Source organism: Salvelinus alpinus, chromosome 28, assembly GCF_045679555.1.
Source record: "Salvelinus alpinus chromosome 28, SLU_Salpinus.1, whole genome shotgun sequence".
NCBI classification, from domain to species: Eukaryota; Metazoa; Chordata; class Actinopteri; order Salmoniformes; family Salmonidae; genus Salvelinus; species Salvelinus alpinus.
Genome location: NC_092113.1, coordinates 26,439,848 through 26,459,939, shown reverse-complemented (window position 1 = coordinate 26,459,939; position 20,092 = coordinate 26,439,848). Strand labels below are relative to the sequence as shown.

Below are 20,092 nucleotides of genomic sequence, written 5' to 3'. Positions count from 1 at the left end.
GCAGCCCATTCTTGCATAATCAATGCTTGGAGTTTGTCAGAATTTGTGGGTTATTGTTTGTCCATCCGCCTCTTGAGGATTGACCACAAGTTCTCAATGGGATTAAGGTCTGGGGAGTTTCCTGGCCATGGACCCAAAATATGGATGTTTTGTTCCCCGAGCCACTTAGTTATCACTTTTGCCTTATGGCAAGGTGCTCCATCATGCTGGAAAAGGCATTGTTTGTCACCAAACTGTTCCTGGATGGTTGGGAGAAGTTGCTCTCGGAGGATGTGTTGGTACCATTCTTTATTCATGGCTGTGTTCTTAGGAAAAATTGTGAGTGAGCCCACTCCCTTGACTGAGAAGCAACCCCACACATGAATGGTCTCAGGATGCTTTACTGTTGGCATGACACAGGACTGATGGTAGCGCTCACCTTGTCTTCTCCGGACAAGCTTTTTTCCGGATGCCCCAAACAATCGGAAAGGGGATTCATCAGAGAAAATGACTTTACCCCATGGTTGACAGAGGAAGAACAATGATTCCAAGCACCACTCTCCTTTTGAAGCTTCCAGTCTGTTATTCGAACTCAATCAGCATGACAGAGTGATCTCCAGCCTTGTCCTCGTCAACACTCACACCTGTGTTAACGAGAGAATCACTGACATGATGTCAGCTGGTCCTTTTGTGGCAGGGCTGAAATGCAGTGGAAATATTTTGGGGGGATTCAGTTCATTTGCATGGCAAAGAGTGACTTTGCAATTGATTGCCATTCATCTGATCACTCTTCATAACATTCTGGAGTATATGCAAATTGCCATCATACAAACTGAGGCAGCAGACTTTGTGAAAATGTATATTTGTGTCATCCTCAAAACTTTTGGCCACGACTGTACATAAAGCTGTCCCATTAGCAGAGCTTTCTTTTCAGCACCATTGAGTGAATCCTTACCACCGCTACACCTGGATATCAGCGGAGCCTTGTCTGGCAGCGAAACAGTTATTATGCCTCATTTACTGCCTTTTCTAAAAACATAGCTGATATGGCTGACTTGCTTAAACAAATGTGGCTTCTACTGACTACCGAGATGTACAAACTATGACATAAGGGAACGATGAGCAGATAAGATGCAATGAGCAAGCTAAGATGGACGTAGTCAATATAACTATTTGTTTAGCACTTTTAAAATGTACAGCGATAGAATTCAGAACATGGACCATTCTTACAGTATTCTCTCTGTACACCAAGTCAGAACCGTAGGATAAATAAAGGGGGCATATAAGCAGACAATGAAAGCTCTTACAATATTTGATTATGACATTTCTCTAAAACAGACTATGGGTTACATGTGCACCACCACCAACTCATGATGTTATGAGGGGGAAAGGGACCAAATTATTAGGGTGAGGCACATGGGCTACTATCAGCTTACTACACAACATACACTTAGTATTACTTTCTCAGCTACAGTATACATATCTCCCTGGCATATTGCATCATTTATGCAGCAGCATACAATACATTTTTGGACTCACCTTGTTGTGCTGTGCTCACTTGAACAGGAACGTGGTGCGACGGTCCTTCTTGTGGGCAAATTTTGTCATCAAAGTCTGGCGTTCTCTGGATTGATGGTGCTTTCAAGACAACTGGAAACTCAGAAAAAACAAGGTTGAATCATGACGTCAGTGATCTTCATGTCAGAGCTCTAGAAAGAGCCCTGAGTTGCCGACTTGGAATTCCGAGTTGGATGACCGTTTAAAACATATTTTCCCAGTCGGAGCTCTTTTTTTCCCCAGTCTGAGATTTCAGTTGTTTTGAATGCGTCAGAAGTCATGCTGGATTGAGAGCATGGCCAATGTATTTGACCTTTTCTGGCCCATGGTGTTGCATGTGAATGTTTATGCTTTTAAGCTTGGAAAAGAAACCCTTAAACCCAGACTTGGACCACACATCCTCTCCACTGAATAGCAGGCTAGTGATTGCTTTGCAACACTTGCAGTTAGCCACTGATTCTTTCCAAACCACTCATTGTTGAATTTGCGATTTCCAACTTGTTGTGTAATGTTTATGTCCTATGGCGGATGAGCACCAATACGTTTTATCTAGAATTTCTCTTCATATGAAAATTCTTGAAAAGGATTTGCCCAAGTAGATTGTCGACTTGATTCATGACGATGACTGCTTGTCTAGCTTGCTAGTTAATATTTTTGAGAGTATGATGTTGACATGATCAGTCCAATCAAAGTATAACGCGATTTGACATAATTTTATCTGTGACCAATGACCTTGAGTCTTCTTGGATGGGCACTTCTTTTTTTTTTTCAATTTAAAGTTTTATTAAGTTTTCTTGTTTTTCAATCAACCAACAAAACACATTCCACGTTCACAGATGTGACAGACTTTAAAAAAATAAATAAAAATAACAATAATTTAAAAAAATATATAATAATAAACAAAAAAACCTTGCAGCAGCACTATCAAGGTTCTTATTAGCTATTTACAACCTTAGCTGAGATGACAAGCAAATAATGAGTTTTTACAGCACCTTACACAACATGTATCTGCTCATTTCCCTAATCACCCCCTTCACTCTGTCCAATTTCAAATATAGTTGAGTAGTGGAGATCAGAGTCTATCAAACTTGGGCTGTCTCTTGCTGAGGTCATAAGTGAGCTTTCCAAGAGGAAGAAAGTCAACAATCTGGTCAATCCACATTTTAAATGTATGAGAAGTATTAGAAGCCCACAATAGAAGAATACATTTCTTAGCAAAGTATGTATTAGTCATAAACAAATTTTCTCTGTCGGGATCAAGAACAAAGTCCTGCTGGGCATTAAGAAGATAGATACACGGGGTCATATCAAACTGTACATCTAGTATTATCTGTGCAGCAGTATGTATAGATTGCCAAAATCTGGCAATCCCTCTACAACTCCAAAATATATGCATATAGGTTCCACTTTCAGAGGTACATCTTTTACAGTTAGGAGAAATGTCTGTTTTCATTCTATGGAGTCTTACCAACCCCTACTCTGTGTATTTTCCGCTGGCTGCCCCACCACAACAGAAAGCACTGAGCTAGGCTGAAACACCTGCATTTTGGAGTTGCCTTATTCAAGAAAGCAAAGAAAAAAACATGTATGTATGCAACTTTATTAACTCATTGATTAATTTTTTCTACATTGTTTGCAAACTGATATGTGACACTTATTAATTCCTAAAAAAAATGCAAAACAGCCCACACAAAAAATATATACAGTACCAGTCAAAAGTTTGGACACACCTACTCATTCAAGGGTTATTAAACCCAATACAATGTTGAAAAACAGAACGCTTCCCACCACTAGATCAAATAACTAGATGTGAGCTGGACGTGATCCCAGCACTGCCACCAATGTAGCAGAAGAAAGTGAAAGCTGCAACAGGGAATCTAACCAAGGCTCATGCGTGGCAAAGTGAGCGGCCATTGCCATGAAAGCTTAATAGTCCTCTGGGCAGAGGCAGTAGGCCTACAATGCTGGCATATGCCTTGTTACAATAGCCTAAGTATATAACATGATTGACACAACCGTAATAATCATCATGAAACGGCTATAAGTGTAACCCAACAAAATGTATTATTTTACGTTAACCTGTTTAACTGTATTGATATGGCTTAATTGATCATAGACCAGACTCATTATAGTTGCAAATACCATGCAGTTGCACCTTGGGAATCTAAACCAAACAGATTTTTTTGCAGGTCTTCGGTTTCCCCACATTAACTGATTCATTAATTTCCCATAATGAAAATGTATCCCCATTCCCCAATCAAATACCTTCATCGATACCACAAATAAAACATAAAAATACAGCTTTTTACTCCAATCTGGCAACCCCCATAAAATCAGACATAGACCACTGCGCCTCCTGGGAGGCCCTACTAAGGCACTGCATCGCAGAGCTAGCTGTGCCACTAGAGATCCTGGTTCGAGTCCAGGCTCTGTCGCAGCCGGCCGCGACCCGGAGACCCATGAAGCAGCTCACAATTGGCCCAGCGTTGTTCTAGTTAGGGGAGGGTTTGGCCAGCCGGGATGTCCTTGTCCGATGGCGCTCTAGTGACTCCTGTGGCGGGCCAGGCGCATGCATGCTGACACGGTCGCCAGGTGTATGGCGTTTCCTCCGACACATTGGTCTGGCTGGCTTCTGGGTTAAGAGGGCGTTGTGTCAAGAAGCAGTGTGGCTTTGCTGGGTTGTGTTTCGGTGGATGTGCCGCTCTCGACTTCTTCCGAGTCCGTATGGGAGTTGCAACGATGGGACAAGACTGTAACTACCAATTGGGGACAAAATGGGTTATAAAATAAAAAATGTGACATAGCACCAGTATCCCAAAATATTAATGGAAAACAAACATAGAAAACAGCATTGGCATTAATGAGGCTACTATTATATTATAAATATTTCGGTGACAACCTGGTTGATTAACAATATTGGGTTGTTAACATGTTTGCTCAAAATGCATTTCTCTAATGACTTTCAAAAGATTGTTCTGAAGTTAGTCCAAACTAGAAGTTTCACCTAGTCGGCTCGGGGATTCGAACTAACAACCTTTGGGTTACTGGACTAATGCTCTACCTGATAGGCTATCTGTCCTCAATTTTGCATGTTGCAAATGCAATATGTCACGGTAACGTCTCTGTGGTGACGAGAGTAAACAGAACGAATCTCATAGAATTAGAATGAGACAGTTCGTTCTATTTCCATGGAATCGGCCCTCAGCCTAACATTTATCAACTTCCCGCGTGTCTGAAATACAGCAATGTTTTCAACGTTAGTAATGCGCTAACTGCTGTCCCCAATTGTCACAGTTCATCCTCCATCTAATTCAGGCCTATTATTCATGATGATTAGACGTTCCTTTTAATTAACTTCAAATGGCTTAAAAGCCAAACGATTATCCTAGAAAATGACCGACGCACCAGCCAAGCCCTATAACGTCGTCTGCAGGAATTGGAGAAATGCGACAGCAGCGGAACTTCGTGAGATGTGCCCACAGCAAAAGGCCCGTTATTTGGCTTATGAGGAACCACCTAAGGAGGCGCAGGGTGTGATGGCTGTAGCGCGGCAGAGGGTGTGTGCCAGGCTAACAGAGTGGAAAGGCAGACAGGCCAATGTGAATGCTGCGCAACAGTCAGAAAGAGCTAGGAGAGACACAATAATCGCTCAACTGAAGGCTGCAGAGGCGCGCAACAGGGTTCGCCTTATGAGGCTGCATCACCAGAACATTAGGGTAAGACCATAAAAGTTGCATAGACGTTTTTTCAACTTACAACAAGCCACCAACATATATGTCACTCCCATAGTACGTTTTGTTTTCTTTGCTACAGTGTATGTTCCACTGATTACATTGAATGTGAAAATATAGGCCTATACAGTATCTTTCAGTCTTCTCTTTACCTCTACCTGCTTGTTTTATTATTGCTCTCAAGACCCAAGATATAAGTCTGATGATCGCCTGTCAGCCCACTGCTCAGAGGGCTGTACGGCTGGAGCTTTTACTGCCACAAGAAGAGACAGGACTCAATGTTCAGGATCCTTTTGACAAACTCCAGGTTAGCAAAGCCATATCTAAAGACAACGTTAACATACTGAGCTAAAGCCTGACCTCATACTAACATGACTCTTCTGCAAGAACCAGGCAAGGCACTGTGGATATGACTGTCAGAGTAAAAATATAACGAGTATGTGAATCATGGAAATTGCAACAAATAAAACACTCACCTATTCATTCAGTTCTTTCTGTATATTTTTAGAGGAAGAGGGTTGAGCAGCTACTGGATAAGAGCTGGGGAACTCTGGAAAGAAGGTGGTGATGGGATGACAATCGGAGATGAACATGCTCTCTATATAAAAAATACCCACACTGAGCCTGTCCAAGCTAATCAACTTCATTGTTCTGTCTTGCTTTGTCTCATACATCCTCTCTGCAATTTTTTATACAATAATCTTAGCCCTACTGATGAACTTTTTAGATTTTTTACAACTCTGCTTCACATTTTCACCAGTAGGTGTCAGTATAATTAGAGACTGTACCAGGATCCATAGGCGCCTGCTTTTTGATAGCCCTATGTCTGTCACATCATCATATTAAGACATTTTAAAAGTACAGTTTCTTTGTGGCACATGGATCATGTAGGCCTAAATTACACCAAGGAGGAACCAGCTTCTTTATAGCAAATTACTTGTATGAAACAAAGGACTGAATGCACTTGTAAATTGACTTAATATAATATATCTTAGCAGGAAAGATATTACATTTCATATACATATTCCAATCAAATTTGTTTTTATTTTTCCCAAGGGAAATGTTCAAACAAAAAAAGAAAAAACACACACATACAGCCTCCATATAATTAATTTCATAATAAATAGTAAATTGACATTTTAACATCTGATATATGTTCTCATAACGGCCATCTCAGTATTGTTCGGTTCGGCACTGATGGAACGTCCAACTGTTTCGTCATGGCTCCCCTACCAGTGCAAATGCAGTATTTAATAAAACCGCACAATCATTAATCTTATGATCTAGCTTGCTAAAATTTCACACTACATTTCCGTTATATGGTAGAGCTAAATCAATCACATTTTTTTAATGAAATATCGTTTTCGCTTTCTCACCTCCCTTCGCCTTTTATTCCTCCCTTCCTTTCTCCCCCACACACGCATGCATTCACACACATACGCGACCCCCTCCTCCCTTCCATAATTTCCCCATCTCCCTTACCCACACTCTTCTCTACAACAAACATGGCCGCTAAATCTGATGGTGCACCAGTCTCGTTGCGAAATGACATCCTGCCCGAGTGCCTGCCCGGTTCAGATCAACGTTCGCCTCAGTGCCACCCTGATAGGAAGCGCTACTCGCTCCACGACTGCAGTTGGACGCTATGTGCCCTTTTGGTGTTCTTTTCGGACGGGGCCTCAGACCTGTGGCTGGCAGCGGATTACTACCTCAGTCGGAACTACTGGTGGTTTGCATTGACACTGGTCTTCGTGATCGTCCCATCTGTGGTGGTTCAGGTGCTGAGTTTTAGGTGGTTCGCCTATGATTATTCGGATACCAACGACAGTAGCACAGCTGCAGCAGCGGTCGCAGCATCGGGCGCCGAGAGCCATTTCACCACCAAGAACAGCGATCAACCGGGCGCTGGCCGCGATGCTGAGTTCGGGAAATTGCCTACTACGGGCACTATGGGAGGAGCCCGGGGTTGCTGCAGAGTTTTTATGTGGCTCTTTCAATGCTTCATCCATATATTTCAGCTAGCACAGGTCTGGAGGTAAGATCACCCATTCTCTCTCATATACGGATACTGTACTGGCTTGAGCGTGTGTGTGACAGGGTTCTGCGAAGATGGTGATCAAAGCATTCTAAAAGCCCTTGTAGCCCTACTAGACTGCGATGTCTGGGTTTGTTTTAACAGCTCAATCTTGACCTAATTGTTAAACGAATTTAAAAACTCATCCAGAGAGAAGGCTACTGTATTCACAATAGGGCCGATTCCGATTTAGGAATTTACGCCTATCCTACACACTTCTCAGTAATTCGTATTCAGATTTACACAAGGTCCACATAGCACGTTGGGGTCGATGAAACAATGACAACGTTCACATGCACACCAATATCCCGTTATTATTAGGGATACTCAAGTATTCTGTTTTGGAGTTGACACATGAACATCATATCCCGTTTACAATAACCCGAAAGAGGCTCGTATCTCATTTGTGAGAAACCCGTATAAAATGCCTGGGATATGCTGATTTTAGACGGGATACTGTGGCATGTAAAAATCTTATCTCCTTTACTGGGTTTTTTCTGGGTCTGCACAAGCTCAGTTTCGCATATCATTGGTGTTGTGTGATGATGTTTTCATCTGATTGTCAAACAAATCACTTCAAAAAGTAGGCTACCTGCACAGTTGGATCCACCATAATTCCATAATAATTTTATTTTGCTGATACTCCGTACTGGACAGTATAGCCCACTGGCTACTTTCCCCCTTAATTTAGACAACTTTCTGCTTATAATTTCCGACATTTGGTAGGCCATTTGTTTGTCAACTATAGTTAGATACATGCAGCTTCTTGTTTGTCATAACTTCTTGCACCAGAAGACTAAATAAAGTAGTTCTCACCAGAATAATGTTTTACATTGATATAATTAATACATTAGTAATGTAATTAACACCAGTAAAGTTGTATATTTCGTTTAGGCACCGGGGAGAAAACTCACTAACTCCAAAACAGTGGAAAGATTGGTCCTGTGCAAAATGTCATCAGTTTGAATGGTTTTAGGGAAATGAAAAGCTGAGAAAACAATTAAACATGTTTCTGGTAAGACTTCAGTTTGTTTTAGGTGCATATTTGGGGTTGAAATAGTGTCTGCTTGCATAACAGTGTCAAAGATAACACATTACACTTGCATTTTCTCAAGAGATGCTGAAATAAATTAATATTTCTCCACTCCTGTTCCCAAGACAAAATTAACATTTATTGTATAATTTCACAGCAAGAAATGCATAATTCTGCAGGAGTTAATATGATATTATGCTACATGTGAGGTTATAGGCCGACAGTCAGTTTCCATATTTCAGTTACTATTCCATTTAACCAATATGAACTTAATTGAGGAATATTCAGTTCATTCATTGATACAGGGATACTCCTGAGCGGGATATCAAAGGTAAATGGGTCCTGAGATCCTCAAAAGGTTCTACAGCTGCAACATCGAGAGCATCCTGACTGGTTGCATCACTGCCTGGTACGGCAATTGCTCAGCCTCTGACCGCAAGGCACTACAGAGGGTAGTGCGTACGGCCCAGTACATCACTGGGACTAAGCTGCCTGCCATCCAGGACCTCTACACCAGATGGTGTCAGAGGAAGCCCCTAAAAATTGTCAAAGACCCCAGCCACCCCAGTCATAGACTGTTCTCTCTGCTACCGCATGGCAAGCGGTACCGGAGTGCCAAGTCTAGGGCAAAAAGGCTTCTCAACAGTTTTTACCCCCAAGCCATAAGACTCCTGAACAGGTAATCAAATGGCTACCTGGACTATTTGCATTGTGTGCCCCCCCAACCTCTCTTTTTACACTGCTGCTACTCTCTGTTTACCATATATGCATAGTCACTTTAACTATACATTTATGTACATACTACCTCAATTGGTCTGACCAACAAGTGCTCCCGCACATTGGCTAACCGGGCTATCTGCATTGTGTCCCGCCATCCCCTCTTTTACGCTACTGCTACTCTCTGTTCATCATATACGCATAGTCACTTTAACCAAATCTACATGTACATACTACCTCAATCAGCCTGACTAACCGGTGTCTGTATGTAGCCTCGCTACTTTTATAGCCTCGCTACTGTATATAGCCTGTCTTTTTACTGTTGTTTTATTTCTATACTTACCTATTGTTCACCTAATACCTTTTTTGCACTATTGGTTAGAGCCTGTAAGTAAGCATTTCACTGTAAGGTGACCTGTTGTATTCGGCGCATGTGAGAAATAAACTTTGATTTGAAACAGCTTATCCCGAATAAGACCTTAAGTGGGATAAGAGCCACTATCCGGAATAATGTGCGCATGTAAACGTGGTCATTGGAAGCCCATACATTTTTAATGAAGGAAGCAAAGTGGGCGGGGGACCATTGGACGATGCAAGCATGGATGAGGGACGTGAAACGGCAGAACCAAAGTTGTGTCTCTGTACACATACAGAGGGAAGCCTGGCTTCCCTTGGCATCCGTGAATACACGCCACTGCATGTCCCAAATTATAGCACAACGTTAGCCTAATATGATCCACTAATAATAAGACCCTCAGGAACTGTTTAAACGGTCTTGACAGAGGAAATAAATGGAAATGGAATAGAATGATGCAAAATGTAAGCTACTCATTGAAGAAAACTAACACCAAAGTGGCAGTTATAAATATATATATGGGTATTACTTAGCTTGGATGTCAACATTTCATCCATGCAAATTATCTAATTAAATGTAATAGAAAATGTAATCTATGTAATCCCCAAAAGTAATTATTGATCATAAACAATAACTACTAATGCTGTATACTCAAAGAAAAGGTTAAAATCTCACCTTTCTGGTAAAAATAGTTATAAATTGCTGAGGTTTAGTCACTATTGAGGACACAAGCTCAAGTACACAGAACAAATATGATAAAAAATGAAATATTTGATATGATTTATTTCCTATTCAACAAAATGTATAAATAAGGCTTGAAATGACTTATATACTTTCTAAATATAGCATAATCAAATTATAAAATGACTAACTATAAGATTTCACCTGCCTTATAACTGTAAATACATATTTGTATGTTTAGTGTTAGAGAAAATGTGCATATTTTCTAAAGGTCTCTCTTGATCAAAACTTCTGCCCCTATCTTTGTGAACATATCACAGAGCTCTAGGAACTCACCTTTCATCTCATGTTACTATTGTCCGTCTGTGCCAAACAGAAAGGGTTTGTTTCAAATCAAGTAATTATTTTTGATAAATGACTATAAATCGATCTCTGCTATCATGATGAAACCACTCTCTCCTGCTGCACTACGACCTAATGCTTGCAGGCATTTGTCAGTGGCTGTGATGTAGGGTTCAGCCAGGAGTTGATGGACAGTCGGAAGAGCGAATTAAATGGTAGGAGGGACATCCCAGCTTCAAGTGGTTTCAGATTTCACATCATACGTCACACGGGCTCACAAAAAATACGACTGTGTACGTGGGAACCAGGGCTATCGCTCAATGCAAGCCATTTGTCACGGCTGTCGTAAGAACGGGACCAAGGCGTAGCGGATGTTGAGTTCCACATATTTAAATCAAAGAGAAACTTAAACAAAACAAAATATATCAATAAACGAACAACTAAACGTGACTACGTGGTGCACAAACACAAAACAATATCCCACAAACACAGGTGGGAAAAATAGCTACTTAAATATGATCCCCAATTAGAGACAACGATACCAGCTTCCTCTAATTGGGAATCATACAAAACACCAACATAGAAAATATAAACTAGAACACAACATAGAAATTATGAACTAGAATACCCCCTTAGTCACGCCCTGACCTACTACACCATAGAGAAACAAGGGCTCTCTATGGTCAGGGCGTGACACTATTTCGATATCCACTACGGTATCCACAGATCAATTTATAAGCAAAAATGTCAGACAGAACCGGTACCAGAACCACACAGGTCCGCTAAAAAGGGACCTTACATCTAAGAGGTTTTAAGAGGGCACACCATTAAAATTCGGAATAATGGCACGGCTCTAGACCGTATTCATGGTTTCCTCACACATACAGTTGAAGTTGGAAGTTTACATACACCTTAGCCAAATACATTTAAACTCAGTTTTTCCACAATTCCTGACATTCAATACCTGGACTTTGCTGTCCTTAAGCCATTTTGCCACAACTTTGGAAGTATGCTTGGGGTCATTGTCCATTTGGAAGAGCTATTTACGACCAAGCTTTAACTTCCTGACTGACATCTTGAGATGTTACTTCAATATATCTACATAATCTCCCTCCTCATGATGCCATCTATTTTGTGAAGTGCACCAGTCCCTCCTGCAGCAAAGCACCCCCACAACATGATGCTGCCACCCCCGTGCTTCACGGTTGGGATGGTGTTCTTCGGCTTGCGAGCCTCCCCCTTTTCCCTCCAAACATAACAGTGGTCATTATGGCCAAACAGTTCTATTTTTATTTCATCAGACCAGAGGACATTTCTCCAAAAAGTACGATCTTTCTCCCCATGTGCAGTTGTAAACCGTTGTCTGGCTTTTTTAATGGCGGTTTTGGAGCAATGGCTTCTTCCTTGCTGAGCGGCCTTTCAGGTTATGTCGATATAGGACTTGTTTTACTGTGGATATAGATACTTTTGTACATGTTTCCTCCAGCATCTTCACAAGGTCCTTTGCTGCTGTTCTGGGATTGATTTGCACTTTTTTCACCAACGTACGTTCATCTCTAGGAGACAGAATGCGTCTCCTTCCTGAGCAGTATGACAGCTGCGTGGTCCCATGGTGTTTATACTTGCGTACTATTGTTTGTACAGATGAACGTGGTACCTTCAGGCGTTTGGAAATTGCTCTCAAGGATGAACCAGACTTGTGGAGGTCTACAAAATCTACAAAAGAGGTCTTGCCAGATATCTTTTGAATTTCCCATGATGTCAAGCAAAGAGGCACTGAGTTTGAAGGTAGGACTTGAAATACATCCACAGGTACACCTCCAATTGACTCAAATGATGTCAATTAGCCTATCAGAAGCTTCTAAAGTCATGACATCATTTTCTGGAATTTTCCAAGCTGTTTAAAGGCACAGTCAATTTAGTGTATGTACACTTCTGACCCACTGGAATTGTGATAAAGTGAATTATAAGTGAAATATTGTTGGAAATTGTTGGAAAAATTACTTGTGTCATGCACAAAGTAGATGTCCTAACCGACTTGCCAAAACTATAGTTTTTTAATAAGAAATTTGTGGAGTGGTTGAAAAATGAGTTTTAATGACTCCAACCTAAGTGAATGTAAACTTCCGACTTCAACTGTAAATGTGGTGGAATTATTAGGGAGAAGTTGAAAATGTCAGTGAAGACACTTGCCAGTTGGTCCGAGCATGCAGTACACGTGCTGGAAATCCATCTGGCCCTGCGGCCTTGTGATGTTTAAAGGTCTTGCTCACAATGGCAATGGAGAGCGTGATCATACAGTCGCTCCAAACAGCTGGTGCTCTCATGCATGCTTCAGTGTTGCTTGCCTCGAAGCGAGCATAAAAAGGCATTTAGCTCGTCTGGTAGGCTCGCGTCACTGGGCAGCTCCCGGCTGGGTTTCCCTTTGTAGTCCGTAATAGTTTGCAAGCCCTGCCACATCCGACGAGTGTCAGAGCCGGTGTAGTAGGATTCAATCTTAGTCTTGTATTGATGCTTTGCCTGTTTGATGGTTCATCTGAGGGCATAGCAGGATTTCTTATAAGCGTCCGGATTATTGTCCCGCTCCTTGAAAGCGGCTGCTCTAGCCTTTAGTTCGGTGCGGATGATGCCTGTAATCCATGGCTTCTGGTTGGGATATGTACGTACGGTAGTGAGGTGGTACGTACATATTCCAGTCTGTGCTAGCAAAACAGTCCTGTTGCCTAGCATCCGCATCATCTGACCACTTCCGTATTGAGCAAGACACTGGTACTTCCTGCTTTAGTTTTAGCTTGTAAGCAGGAATCAGGAGGATAGAATTATGGTCAGATTTGCCAAATGGAGGGCGAGGGAGAGCCTTGTATGTGTCTCTGTGTGTGGGGTAAAGGTGGTATAGAGTTTCTTTCCCCTCTGGTTGCACGTGACATGCTGGTAGAAATTAGGTAAATGGATTTAAGTATGCCTGCATTAAAGTCCCCGACCACTAGGAGTGCTGCTTCTGGATGAGCATTTTCTTGTTTGCTTATGGCCTTATACAGTTCGTTGAGTGTGGTCCGAGTGCCAGTATCGGTTTGTGGTGGTAAATAGACGACTACGAATAATATAGATGAGAACTCTCTCGGTAGATAGTGTGGTCTACAGTTTATCATGAGGTACGCTACCTCAGGCGAGCAACACCTCGAGACTTCTTTAATATTATACACCGCGCACCAGTAGTTATTGACAAATAGACACACCCCCGCCCCTCGTCTTACCAGACGTAGCTGCTCTGTCCTGCCGATGCACGGAAAACCCAGCCAGTTCTATTTTATCCGTGTCGTCGTTCAGCCACGACTCGTAAAACATAAGATATTACAGTTTTTAATGTCCCGTTGGTAGGATAGTCTTGATCATAGATCATCCAGTTTATTTTCCAGTGAAAACGTTGGCCAATAGGACAGATGGTAGTGGCGGTTTACCCACTTGCCAATTAATTCTCACAAGGCACCCCGACCTCCACCCCCGGTATCTCAGTCTTTTCTTCACGCAAATGACAGGGATTTGGGCCTGGTCTCGGGAAAGAAGTATAACCTTCGCGTCGGACTCATTAAAGAAAAAATCTTCATCCAGTTCGAGGTGAGTAATCGCTGTTCTGATGTCCAGAAGCTCTTTTTGGGTGGCCTCCCGAGTGGTGCAGTGGTCTAAGGCACTGCGTCGCAGTGCTAGCTGTGCCACTAGAGCTCCTGGTTCGAGTCCAGGCTCTGTCACAGCCGGCCACGACCGGGAGACCCATGGGGCGGCGCACAATTGGCCCAGGGTCTTCTGGGTTAGGGGAGGGTTTGGCCGGCAGGGATGCTTTTTTCCCATTAGCGACTCCTGTGGCTGGCCGGGCGCAATGCACGCTGACACGGTCGCCAGGTGTACAGTGTTTCCTCCGATACATTGGTGCACCTGGCTTCCCGGTTAAGCGGGCGTTGTGTCAAGAAGCAGTGCAGCTTGGCTGGAAGGACGCACGGCTCTCGACCTTCGTCTCTCCCGAGTGCGTACGGGAGTTGCAGCGATGAGACAAGACTAACTACCAATTGGATACCCTGAAATTGGGGAGAAAAAGGGGTAAAAGTTAAATATATATAAAATAAAATAAATAAGCTATTTTTGGTCATAAGAGACGGTAGCAGCAACATTATGTACAAAATAAGTTTTTTTTAAAAGAGCACAGTTGGTTAGGAGTCCCAGAACAGGATGCTTTTGGATTACTTTGAATGAGCATAATCATCAGTGGGCAACTATAGCATGCAATTATGTGTGTACTGTGTGTATATGACATCCCCAGGCAGAGGAAACCAGAACAAAGAGTGTTATACTAACTCCTTGTTCACTGGGCTCATTGAGATACTGTAGTGTAGAGCTCTCTTCTGTCCCATGATCCCATCATCCCTCTAGCCATCACTTCTCTTTCACAAAATCAGTCGGCGGTAATAAAGTGACAAAAACAGTCCCTGCATTTCACTACATTTAGAGAGGTCAAATGAGAAAGTATAATTTTATATTGTCAAAGCAATCACTTCTGTAGCCTGGAGAGGAAAGGATGAAGTGACCAGACCAGCTCAGTGGCACTCTACCAAGAGATGACATACCATTACCAGTTATTCTGTCTGGATGGAGTGACAGCTCCCAGGCTGTCTGGAGAGTTTGATGTTCAGTTGCTAGAATAAGGCTGAACTGAGGCTGCAATGAGCCATCTGTCTTGGGATGGTGCTGGCATGTGGATGAAACAGATTGATATGGAGCGTCTCTCGATAGCTGGAGATTCTTCTCTCGCACAAATGATGACATAATTCTAATATCATACTCATGCCTTTCCCTCTCTGTCCCCATCCCCCCACCTCCCCTTTGATGTTCCACAGGTATGTCCATGCCCTGTACTTGGGGGTGCAGAGTCGCTGGCGTGGGGACCGCGAGAGACGTCACTTCTACTGGCGCATGATGTTTGAGAGTGCTGACATCAGCATGCTGCGTCTGCTGGAGTCGTTCCTGAAGAGCGCCCCCCAGCTGGTCCTGCAGCTAAGCATCATGGTCCAGGCCAGCCAGGTCCTCCCGTTGCAGGGTGAGTCACGGTCTGAACACAAATACTGACCTGAACCTTAATAATTACTAGTGACATCACCATCTCAAACTGCCCCATACAATCCACTGTGACTTTCACATTGATGGCAGGCATCGTAGCGGTTAAGAGCATTGGGCCATTACCCGAAAGGTCGCTGGTTTGAATCCCTGAGCCGACTAGGTGAAAAATTTGATGTGTCATTGAGCAAGGCACTTAACACCAATTGCTCCTGTTATTCCTTTACCTTTTCACTCACTAATGATATCACCCTCTCAAACTCCCCCATATAATGACCTCACATAGTCACAACTGCCAGATTTTCAATCCACGCAGTTAGTCACCATTCTTAATATAACAACAACAAAAAATCCCTTCACACAGAGCCACTAAGGATGAGTTCATATTTTTGGTGGCCACCACCCCCATCAAAGTTGCCCATCCCTGCTCTAAAGAATTCATTAACCTACAATAGAGCCTTCTGATTCACACAGACTCAGCAGCGTTCTCATGATAGTCAGCACATTTTACCCTGCTCAATCTGAATTATTCTTTCTCCCTCCCTCTCCCCGTCTCTCTCCCTCTTTCTCCAGGCCTCTCAGCCTCTGCCTCGCTGGTGTCCCTGTCCTGGATGATCGCCTCCTACCAGAAGGTTCTAAGGGACTCCCGGGACGATAAGCTGCCCATGTCCTACAAGGCCGTCAGTGTGCAAATCCTGTGGCACCTGTTTACCATCGGAGCCCGTACGATTGCCTTCGCCCTGTTCGCCTCCGTATTCCAGCTCTACTTCGGTATCTTCATCGTGGCCCATTGGTGCATCATGACATTCTGGATCATTCAAGGCGAAACAGACTTCTGCATGTCCAAATGGGAGGAGGTCATCTATAACATGATGGTCGGCATAGTGTATGTTTTCTGTTGGTTCAGCGTGAGGGAGGGGCGCACACGCTGCCGTATGCTCATCTACAGTGTGGTTGTATTCATTGAGAATGTGGCACTCACCACATTCTGGTATGTGTACCGTGGACAACATACCTCTGACTTCAATGCCCTGATCATAGTGTGTATGGTGGCTAGTAGCTACGCTCTGGGCATCTTCTTTATGTTAGTCTACTACTGCCTGCTGCACCCTGACGGTCCTATCTCAGGGTGGGGATGGGGGGCACCAGAGGAGGTAGCAATGGAGTCCTGCCTTTCCCCAGCTTCCTCTCTCCCTCCAGATGTAGTAGCGAGCCCCCCCAGGACTCTGCAGAGGACTAAAGGGGGAGAACGTGAGCAGATGGGAGGGGCTAATGCAGACGTGTTTCTGGTACGAACACTTAAAAGAGGAGCCAAGCCAAATCTCCCACCCCTCGCCCCTAGGACAGAAGGGCCAGTCATCCGTATAGACTTGCCCAGGAAGAAGTACCCTGCCTGGGATGCCCACTTCATCGACCGCCGGCTGCGCAAAACCATCCTGGTGCTCGAGGGTGCTGCTCCGGTCACACCAAGGATCCAGTACCGCTGTCTGGGCTCAGCCACAGAGGTGATGGAGTATGAGACCACAGTGTGAACCGCTTAGAGTACAGTTACTCAACTGGCTATCATCCAGCCGGCAAAGCCCCACAGTGGCACACAGCTGACTAACTCTCTCTGAGGATCAGTTCTGCTCTAGTCCCACTCTGTGCTGTAAAGCATCAAGAATACACTGGCTGGGAGAGGGGGAGTGCGTGCAAAGGTTTTCACATCAAATGTCTGGGATAGAAAGACAATGTCTGATGTGGCCTAAGTAGGTGACTACTTGAGGTTTGTATTTTGGTGCCGTGTCAGTATCATTTCTCTGGTTAGGGGGATGGTACAGGGAGAGTTATGGGCCAGGGGTCAGAGGTTAGGGATCAGTGAAAGTGCAGAAGGACAGAAAGAGGAGCTGGATAGCTGTCAATCAGAGGGAAACCATCCTCAATGAACGTGCTCCAAAATAATGTCCTCTCAAGCCAAGGCAAATACCATCAGAGACAATACCTAAACATTTATGAATACCTATGACAATATATCTGTTAATTTATTATGATTATACACCATAACAGTAGATAAGTCACATGGTTAATACATACCCGTCTAATTGAGCTACTGGAACAGGACATTTTGACCTGAAGATGACAGTGGAAGATCTTACTGCTGTGTGTGATTTGTCATAGCTATTTATGCATGTTTAAGTAATCTCAAAGCCTTAATAAGTGGTCTAAAATCCATAGGACAATTTCTAAAGAGAGAGAAATTGAGAAGATGTATTGGGATGAATGTTCAATACACTTTGTTGTCATACAGTTAGTGTGGTATTATGACAACATTCGTGAAGTACAATAAACATGAGGCTGGATACTGAATGTGCAGGATTGCAGTACCATGGATTGCTGTATTATGTCTAACTTGTCTGGACTCTGGTTGCCCTGTAGAAAATAGTTTAGATATCTTTCAATCTTCATGATGATGATACAGTGTGTGCTTTGTGTGTATCTAGGTGGTCATTGCTCCATAAAGAAATGTTCTATCTGTCTAACACTAAAAATGGAGTGCATTGTATCAACTTTAAATCCAGAAGAACAAGACAGAAACCTTATGTGGCTGAGAAGTGGAAACAAGGTTGAAACTGGGAGCATTTGTATATGAGGTGTGTTCGTGCACATTTGTATGTTGTATATTGGGGTTCATATGATATTGTGTTGTAGAAAGATGTTCTTAAATGCTGTCCAGGTAACTCAATTATCCCGCTAGCACTAAGATGAATACAATATCTCCACACAGAACCATCAACACAGCCACAGAACTATGAAGCCACGGCTCCACGTTGGTGCTAACTGTTGAGTCTGTTTATAAACACCACAACTTACCTTATACAGTGGTCTGGATTCATCCATCAAACCATACTGGTTTGGGTGGGCTGTAACTCAAATACACATACCAGAATGAAAGCCTTAAACTGGTCAAGCCAGACTGTTGCTGGTGACTGCAGGAAAAAAGAACAAAGACTTTCATTATGTTGTTGTTGGGAAAATAAAGAGCAATGTGTTTACCTTCTCCATGACCAATTCATTCTTTCAATGGGTGGTTTTCAGAAACCAAATGCAACCAGTTATCCAAAATATGGCTAATTATCCAAAACATAAATCCAGATTTCAAGTCAGGTAAATGCAGTTATCCAAATACAATAGAATAGTTTAAATGTGAAGCAGACAATCAAACAGATAGGGAGAGACAGACAGATCGATCTAATCATTCTGCTAAAGTGACAGATTATTCTGATTAGACTGTCCAGTGGTAAAAAGCTAAATCCTGTCTCATATAGAAGTAGATCAGTGGATTATGAAACACTACCCCGCTGGCTGCTGGCACCTGAGCTCAGGCAGAGGTCATTGGGTCAGGTGAGGCTGTCTACACAAAATTATTATATTTTTATCATCATAATTTTCAACTGAAAGTGGTTCACTTAACAGCCATTCCCATATCATATACACTCCCATCTGTATTAATTTGGACAGTGAAGCAAAAATGTGTACATTTGGTTCTAAACTCAAGCATTTTGTATTTGAAATAAAATGTTTCATATGAAGTGACAGTACGGAATGACACCTTTTATGTGAGGGTATTTTCATACACACCGGTTTTACTGTTTAGAAATGAAAGCACTTTATGTCTCTAGTCCCCCTCAAAAAATGCTAACCTCACCATTACCAATAACAGGGGAGGTTAGCATTTCTAACTCATCATTATTCAGGATTCATTCATGATTATCCATAATCATGGGAGCATCCACATTAATGTAGAAGTGTTCAGAAACATCTTCTATTCTTATTTCAAATAAAAGTGACTCCAAAATGACACAATACATTATTTACCATTCAGTTCCTACTGGGCAAGACATTATCCGAAACACAACCAAAACAAACTGCAAATGCTTCCAACAAGAGTTTGTAGAGTCACAAGCTTGACGTGGTCATTGCGTGCTAGGAATATGGGACCAAATACTCAATGACTACTTTAATATACTATAATTTCATTGTTCCAAATAAAACTTATTCAAAATGGGGGTCTAGATACATGAAGTGATATCTAAACAGATATATATGAAACATTTGATCTCATATCCAAAATTCTGGAGTATAGGGCCAAATGTACACATTTTTGCTTATCTGCAGCACAGTGTTATTCAATATAAATCACCAACCTTCTGGGTAAAGCAGGCTATTAAGAAACAGATCCCTATACTATAAATTGGTGATTAGGCTGAAATTAGTAGGACCATAGTTAATAGAAAAATCTATTAAAAGATGCCCAAAGTCTTGCTGATTAAATGCATAGGGTCGAATGTATTACAATACCTTGACTATTATGCATCTATTCGTTACAATGTATTATTATTATTATCTGTTGTTACATTGGTGGAGTTCGTTTTGCATGGCCCGGTGCCCCGGGTGGGTGGCTATTTCACTTAAGGACCAATGGAATGGTTAACAACTCCGCTAACCAGGGGCACCAGGCCACGCAAAACGAACAGACCAAT

General features: G+C 42.6%; 1 protein-coding gene and 1 long non-coding RNA gene across 3 annotated transcripts; one reads left to right on the top strand and one right to left on the bottom strand.

Annotated features, from left to right (window-relative positions):
* Positions 1-3,120: 3,120 nt before the first annotated feature.
* Positions 3,121-18,534, bottom strand: LOC139557538 (uncharacterized). Of its 2 annotated transcripts, XR_011671405.1 has the most exons (4): positions 18,423-18,534; positions 6,644-14,539; positions 5,744-5,817; positions 3,121-4,292 (listed from the first exon to the last, which is right to left on the bottom strand). It is a non-coding gene; the product is annotated as an uncharacterized lncRNA (long non-coding RNA). The 2 variants fall into 2 exon arrangements; XR_011671404.1 differs by having other exon boundaries at positions 5,744-14,539.
* Positions 6,587-18,609, top strand: LOC139557535 (XK-related protein 7-like). Its single transcript, XM_071372498.1, has 3 exons — positions 6,587-7,302; positions 15,356-15,555; positions 16,146-18,609. Exons 1-3 carry the CDS (start codon positions 6,587-6,589, stop codon positions 17,102-17,104), a joined length of 1,875 nt encoding a protein of 624 aa, XP_071228599.1. The 3' UTR covers positions 17,105-18,609.
* Positions 18,610-20,092: the final 1,483 nt, after the last annotated feature.

Excerpts from the sequence above, each read along its gene's own strand:
- LOC139557535 (XM_071372498.1), top strand. The coding sequence starts at position 6,587 with ATGGTAGAGCTAAATCAATCACATTTTTTTAATGAAATATCGTTTTCG. Across the intron at positions 7,303-15,355 it reads CAGCTAGCACAGGTCTGGAG|GTATGTCCATGCCCTGTACT; the intron begins GTAAGATCACCC and ends GATGTTCCACAG. Across the intron at positions 15,556-16,145 it reads CCAGGTCCTCCCGTTGCAGG|GCCTCTCAGCCTCTGCCTCG; the intron begins GTGAGTCACGGT and ends CTCTTTCTCCAG.